This window comes from Lipotes vexillifer, unplaced genomic scaffold, assembly GCF_000442215.2.
Source record: "Lipotes vexillifer unplaced genomic scaffold, Lipotes_vexillifer_v1.1 scaffold914, whole genome shotgun sequence".
In the NCBI taxonomy this organism is placed as follows: Eukaryota; Metazoa; Chordata; class Mammalia; order Artiodactyla; family Lipotidae; genus Lipotes; species Lipotes vexillifer.
The window spans coordinates 645,858-651,570 of NW_006780388.1; the positions used below are offsets into that span (position 1 = coordinate 645,858).

The 5,713-nt window shown below is 53.2% G+C and overlaps 2 protein-coding genes across 2 annotated transcripts in view; one reads left to right on the forward strand and one right to left on the reverse strand.

Moving 5' to 3' along the window:
* LOC103068520 (40S ribosomal protein S19-like) overlaps positions 1–291 on the reverse strand; it is a 1,453-nt gene extending 1,162 nt beyond the window's left edge. The window contains exons 1-2 of the mRNA XM_007453473.1: positions 194–291; position 156 (exon numbers count right to left, since the gene is read on the reverse strand). Of these exons, the coding sequence (XP_007453535.1) occupies position 156; positions 194–267 (75 nt within the window). The 5' untranslated portion in view covers positions 268–291. The remainder of the gene's footprint in view (positions 1–155; positions 157–193) is intronic.
* A 2,375-nt stretch (positions 292–2,666) lies between these two features.
* The window catches only part of CORO7 (coronin 7), a 61,152-nt gene continuing 58,105 nt past the window's right edge, over positions 2,667–5,713 (forward strand). The window contains exons 1-2 of the mRNA XM_007453475.1: positions 2,667–2,751; positions 5,121–5,217. Coding sequence (XP_007453537.1) covers positions 2,692–2,751; positions 5,121–5,217 — 157 coding nt within the window. The 5' untranslated portion in view covers positions 2,667–2,691. The remainder of the gene's footprint in view (positions 2,752–5,120; positions 5,218–5,713) is intronic.

Here is a 5,713-nt window from a genome sequence, read left to right on the forward strand (position 1 = left end):
GGGCCTCTCACTGTTGTGGCCTCTCCCATTTGCGGAGCACAGGCTCCGGACGCGCAGGCTCAGCGGCCATGGCTCACGGGCCCAGCCGCTCCGCGGCATGTGGGATCTTCCCGAAACGGGGCCCGAACCCGCGTCCCCTGCGTCGGCAGGCGGACTCTCAACCACTGCGCCACCAGGGAAGCCCTTCCCGGACTTTTTGATGAAGGCTGCCAGAGCTCTAACGAACTCCCGCTGGTTCACGTCTTTTACAGTAACTCCAGGCATCATGCAGCCTCCAAGCTGCCAGCCAGGGGAAAGGCTGTTGTGAAGCTTTTGCCCCATGTTTTCTTCTAAGAATTTTATAGTTTTAGGTCTACAGTTGATTTATATTTGAACCACAATACATAATGTCTGAATGTCCCCGTACTGGAAAGTTATAAGTCAAATACAGTTGATGCAAATAGGGGTTACTGCATACTGTAGAATTAACCAAACAACCAACAGTAAGTAAAGGATGGTAATAAACTTTTAGTAGGACTTCCCTGGTGGTCCAGTGGGTAAGACTCTGTGCTCCCAATGGAGGGGGCCTGGGTTCAATCCTTGGTCAGGGAATTAGATCCCGCACAAATGCTGCAACTAAGAAGTCCACACACCGCAACTAAAGATCCCTTGTGCCGCAACTAAGACCCATTGCAACCCAAATAAATAAATAAATATTTCTAAAAAACCCTAACTTTTAGTAACTGAAATTCTAAAAACAATATCTGGTATGGAGGTCCCTCAGAAAATTTAAAATAGAACTACCATATGCTCCAACAATCCCACTTCTGGGTATATATCCAAAAGTATTGAAAGCAGAGTCCCGAAGAGATATTTGCACAGCCATGTTCTTAGAAGCATTACTCACAATAGCCAAGAGGTGGGTGAACCCAAGTAACCATTGATGGACAAATGAATAAACAAAATGTGGTAAATACATGCAACAGAATATTATCCAGTCTTAAGAAGGATGGAAATTCTGTCACATGCTGTAACAGCAGGGATGAGCCTTGAGGACATTACCATGAAATAAGCCAGTCACAAAAGGACAAATGGTGCATGATTCCACTTATATTTGGTATCTAAAGTAGTCAAATTCATAGAAACAGGAAGCAGAATGATGATTACTATGGGTTGGGGAGAAGGGGAAATGGGGAGCTGTTGCTTAATGGCTATAGTTCCAGCTTTGCTTGAAAAAGTTCTGGATATCTGTTACACAACACTGTGAATGTCTTTAACACTCCTGAACTGTACAGGTAAAAATGTTAGATTTTATATGTTTTTTGCCACAATTAAAAAAAAAGAAAAGCATAAGCGACACCTGCACTAACTGAACACCACACGAACTCCAGACTGTACTGATGGTGTCTTTTCCAAAGCTGCTGGAATTCCAGAGTCTGAAGAGTATGTGCCATGGGCAAGCTGAACTCCAGTGGCTGCCAGACTGCTTGGAATTCCAAATCCCAGGCCTCAGTCAAATCCCAGGCCTACTGCCAGTCTATCTTTAGTTTATGGAGATCAAAGGCGCTCTTGACTCAGTAAGGGCCCCTGAGTGGTCACATTTTACCTGTGAGAACTGAAAAAAAGAACTTGCATTTTGGAGTCCATTCGTGCCCATCGCCAGACTAAGCTTTCAGAGTTACCCTCTGGACAGCCTGCCTAAGTTGAGGCTGTTGCCTGCAGCAGGCTGCAGAAGGTGAATTTTCACAGCAGCGGGACGTTGCGACCAATCATTCGCATTCCTCAGATCAAAGTCCCCTTTCCAGACACGCCTCAGCAGGTGTTATGTCTGTTCTCAAGCAGAAAGCATATTCTGGAATCACGGAGCCAATTTTCAAAGCGAAGATAAAGGCTTGTGGAAAGCATTGCCCCAGGTTTGTCCAGGGACTAACCAAGCATTGCCAGTTGGGCAAATTTGCTGTTTAAGAGATTCTCCATGGCCCTTATCTACTGCCCTTTCAGCTTATCTGTAATTGATTGATTTCCTTCGAGGAGTTTTGCCCCACCGCGCCCAAGGCCTGACTCGCCCTTATAAGGGGACGCTGAAGTCTCCATCCTACCGAGCCCACATGACCTAAGCAGGGTGGGTGGGATGCGGAGCCTATAGAGTAGGTCCCACGGACAGGGATTTGCATCAGACCTGGGCTCCCCTCCGCTGCCACTATCTGTGTGACCCGTGCCAGCGGCCCCTCTCTCCCTGAGACCGTTCCCAGTCTCCTAAGTGGAGCTAGTTCACTTCTGCTTTCCCTTCTCCCGGGGAAGGACGTGCTCCGCACACTGTAAAAGCCTCCCGAGGTAAATCCCTGGCCACAAAATCACAGCTGTTGCCCCTCTTCCCGCACGCCCGGCGGGACAGCGGGCGGCCAACGCGCCGCACGTGACCTCCGGACCCGCGCGGCCAGGCCTTCGGCATCGGGGCGTGGCCTCCAGGGGAGGCCGAGCGGCGATTGGCCGGGGGGCGGGGCCCTCGGGGTGCGCGCCGAGGGAGAGGGGCTGGGGGAGTGGCTCGGTGGACCGGAGCGGGCTGCGATTGGCCTGAGACGCGTAGGGGCGTGGCCTCGAGCGGCGGGCCGTGGGTGGGGCGGGAGGAGGCGGGAGTCGCGGCTGCTTGCAGTGCACCTGAGAGCCGACGCTCGGGTCTTCGAAGCTGCGCCCGCCGCGGTTCCCGCCGCCATGAACCGCTTCAAGGTGTCCAAGTTCCGGCATACGGAAGCTCGGCCGCCCCCCCGCGAGGTGAGCCCGGCTGCCATCGCCCCTTGCCTAGAGGCCACCCCTCCCCCTCCTCTGGCCCAGCGCGGGGACCCTCCCCCCGCCCCGAGCCCGCCTGCCCAGGCGCGCCCCCTTCAGGCCCAGGGCCGTCGTCTGGGCCGTCCGTCGCCGCGCGGCGGTCGGAGCCTGGCGCTCCCGGGACACTCTCTGGCTTCGCGATGAGCCCTGCGGTCCGCTGGCCCGGCCGCCTCGCACCGGGACCACCGAGGCGGCGCAGCCAGCCCAGTGGGGCCAAGGCCTGAAGCCTGCGAGGCTGCCTGCCTTCCCGGCTTCCGGTCGGCCTCGCCCCGAGCCGGGCGGCTCCTCCTCCCTGCCGCCCCGATCGCCCCTGCCCGGGGCTGGGGTGTGAGAGACATGCCCCTCTCTGCCCTGGTCTTGGCGAGTCCGGGTGTGTCAGCTGGAGAGGGGGAGCTCCTCGGCCAGAAGCGCGCCCCTCCCTCGGGTTTCCGCTGGCGCTTCCTCTCGCGGCTGGCGTGAGCTCTTCCCCTATGCGGGGTGATGCTGCCAAAGGCTGGGTGGGGCCTGGGAAGCCTGAGCAGGTGGAGCCCAGAGGAAGAGCTGAACCAGGTGGTGGGAGGGCACCACGGTTCCCTGGAAGGGCAGCAGGCCTGATGAGGGGTGTGCTTCAGAGATGATGCCATCCTTGGTCTGCAGCGAAACATTATTTGGAAGGCCTGTGAGTGTCTTCCAATAATGAAGCCTAGGAACTGACCTCTGGTGACCCCATCAGGGACCATCTCACATGAGGGCAGCCTGGAGCAAAAACCCGTTTTTTATCCTCTGGATCATATTTCCTGGGCACATCCCATGTGCTGTGTCCAGCTGCTGGAACCACAGCAGTGAACATGACAGCATTTTCCTTCCTCTCTGGTGCTTAGTCTCTTGAGGGAGACAGTCAGAAAGCAGACAGGCATGCAAGGGCAATGCAGGTTTTAATAAGTGCACTGAAGAACACACATCAGGGGCTGGGATGAAGATGAAGATGGAGATGGACCTAGAGGTGGGGTTAACCTCAGTAGCGTAGTCTGGGAAGGCTGCTGGGAGGAGGTGACATTTAAGCTAAGTCAGGAAGGGTGAGAAGCAGCCAGCCATAGGAAGAATGGGGGTGAGAAAGAGCCTGGTGGAAGAAGGAAAGTGGGCCAGGGTGGATGGAGGGCAGTGACAGGGAAGCATGGTGTCAGATGAGTCCATAGTGGGCCTGCAGAGCCTGAGGGCCACAGGAGGAAGTTGGGTTTTACTCTGAGTGCATTGGGGAGCCATCGAAAGGTTGAAGCGGGTGTGGGGAGCTGGTGGTGGAGAGGTTCTCACATTTGCATTAAGACAGTTGCTCTGAGTGCAATAATGCTTGGAGGGGTCTGGAGTGTACTTGAGGAGCTCTGGGGCTTGTTTCTGAGTGGATCTCAGTCCAACAAGGTAAACAGACAGGCATGGAATTAGGGATTACAGGGAGAGCTTAAAACGGTTTATATGTTAGGGAGATGGGAGAACAGGTGATGGGTTCTTTTCAAAGATATTTCCTATCACTATATTTGTACAGTAAACATGAATCAGGAGGGGAGAATAATGCAAGATGATAATGTTCTACCCGTGGCAGGTGAACATTGAACTAGAAACTTGGTGGGGGTGGTTTCCAGGACACTGTGAGTGGGTGGGCTGGGAAATGTGGGTGCTCGATCGTCGGGCGGCAGGGATGCTGCGAGGTGCTGAAACCAACAGGAAACATTGGGACCTCGCCGACCACCGTTTTAGAAAAAGTGTTCCTCTGCTCCTCTACGTATGTGGGTGTTAACCTTATTGCCTTTTTATGGGGGTGCATCGTTCACCTGACTATGGGACTTCGTGGAAAGGCCTTTATTTTCCCCTCTCTTAGCTTGAATGTTTTCTCCTGGGGCTTGGAGGAGACCCTGTACTTGGTGGAGGCCTTCAGCAATGCAGTTGAGGAAGTCAAGTCTGTCTTCTACCTTAGGTGCTTACTTCTTCTTTCTCTGCTTCTCTCCCTTTCAACAGAATCAAACCCCTCCACCCCCAACCAACACACACACTGCCCAGTTAGCCTCTTGACTTTGTTCAGCCTAAGCTTCCTTCTGACAGCTTCCTCCCCATTATTAGAGAACTCATTTAATAAGCAAAATCAACCCCTTAATGACAGGTTATCATTTCAAGGACATTTTGCATTTTCTAAGGGACTGTGTGAGTGGGGACAGGGTTTGATCCTAAGGAATGCATCTCTAATGGTGCAGCTTTAAGGTAGAGTTCCCTGGATTATGCTGTATGCCCTACCCCTTGCTTTAGGCAGAGCCCTGGCCAACACATTTTTTGTTCTTTATTTTCAGACCTGGATCAGTGACATTCGAGCAGGAACTGTCCCCTCATGTGGGAACCATATCAAAGCCAGCTGCAGCTTAATTGCATTCAACTCTGACCGTCCAGGTAGGGAGGTAAACATGGTTGTGGGAATTCAGACATTGTCACCCTAGGTAGGGTGGGGCCAGAGGCTTGGAGGGGGCTTTCAGGGCTCAGAGGTCAACACCATGAAGGCCTTAGACCCCTGCAAACTGGTCAATGTGCAGTAGGCAGATTGCCTTTGCTTTGGGCATTGCCAGCACACTTTGTATAAACATGTTGGCTTGGTCTTCAAGAGCCTGGCCTGGAGGGTGGGGAGGGGGCTGTCGCCTTTGTTTCCAACTGTCCTCATATGCAATCCACTCCTCTTCTGGGAGCAGCTGGGGTCAATACAAACGCAAAAGCTCCCTGTGTTGGTTGAGACTCTTTTGGTTGTCAGTGATAACTCAGACCTCAAATTGACTTAAGCAAGAAATGGATACCTTTTTGGTTTATAGAACTAAGAATTCCAGAGGCTTCAGGCAGAGCTGTATCTCACTATATCCTGACCTCTTTCCCCGTTCCTCAGCTCTGCTGCCCTTGG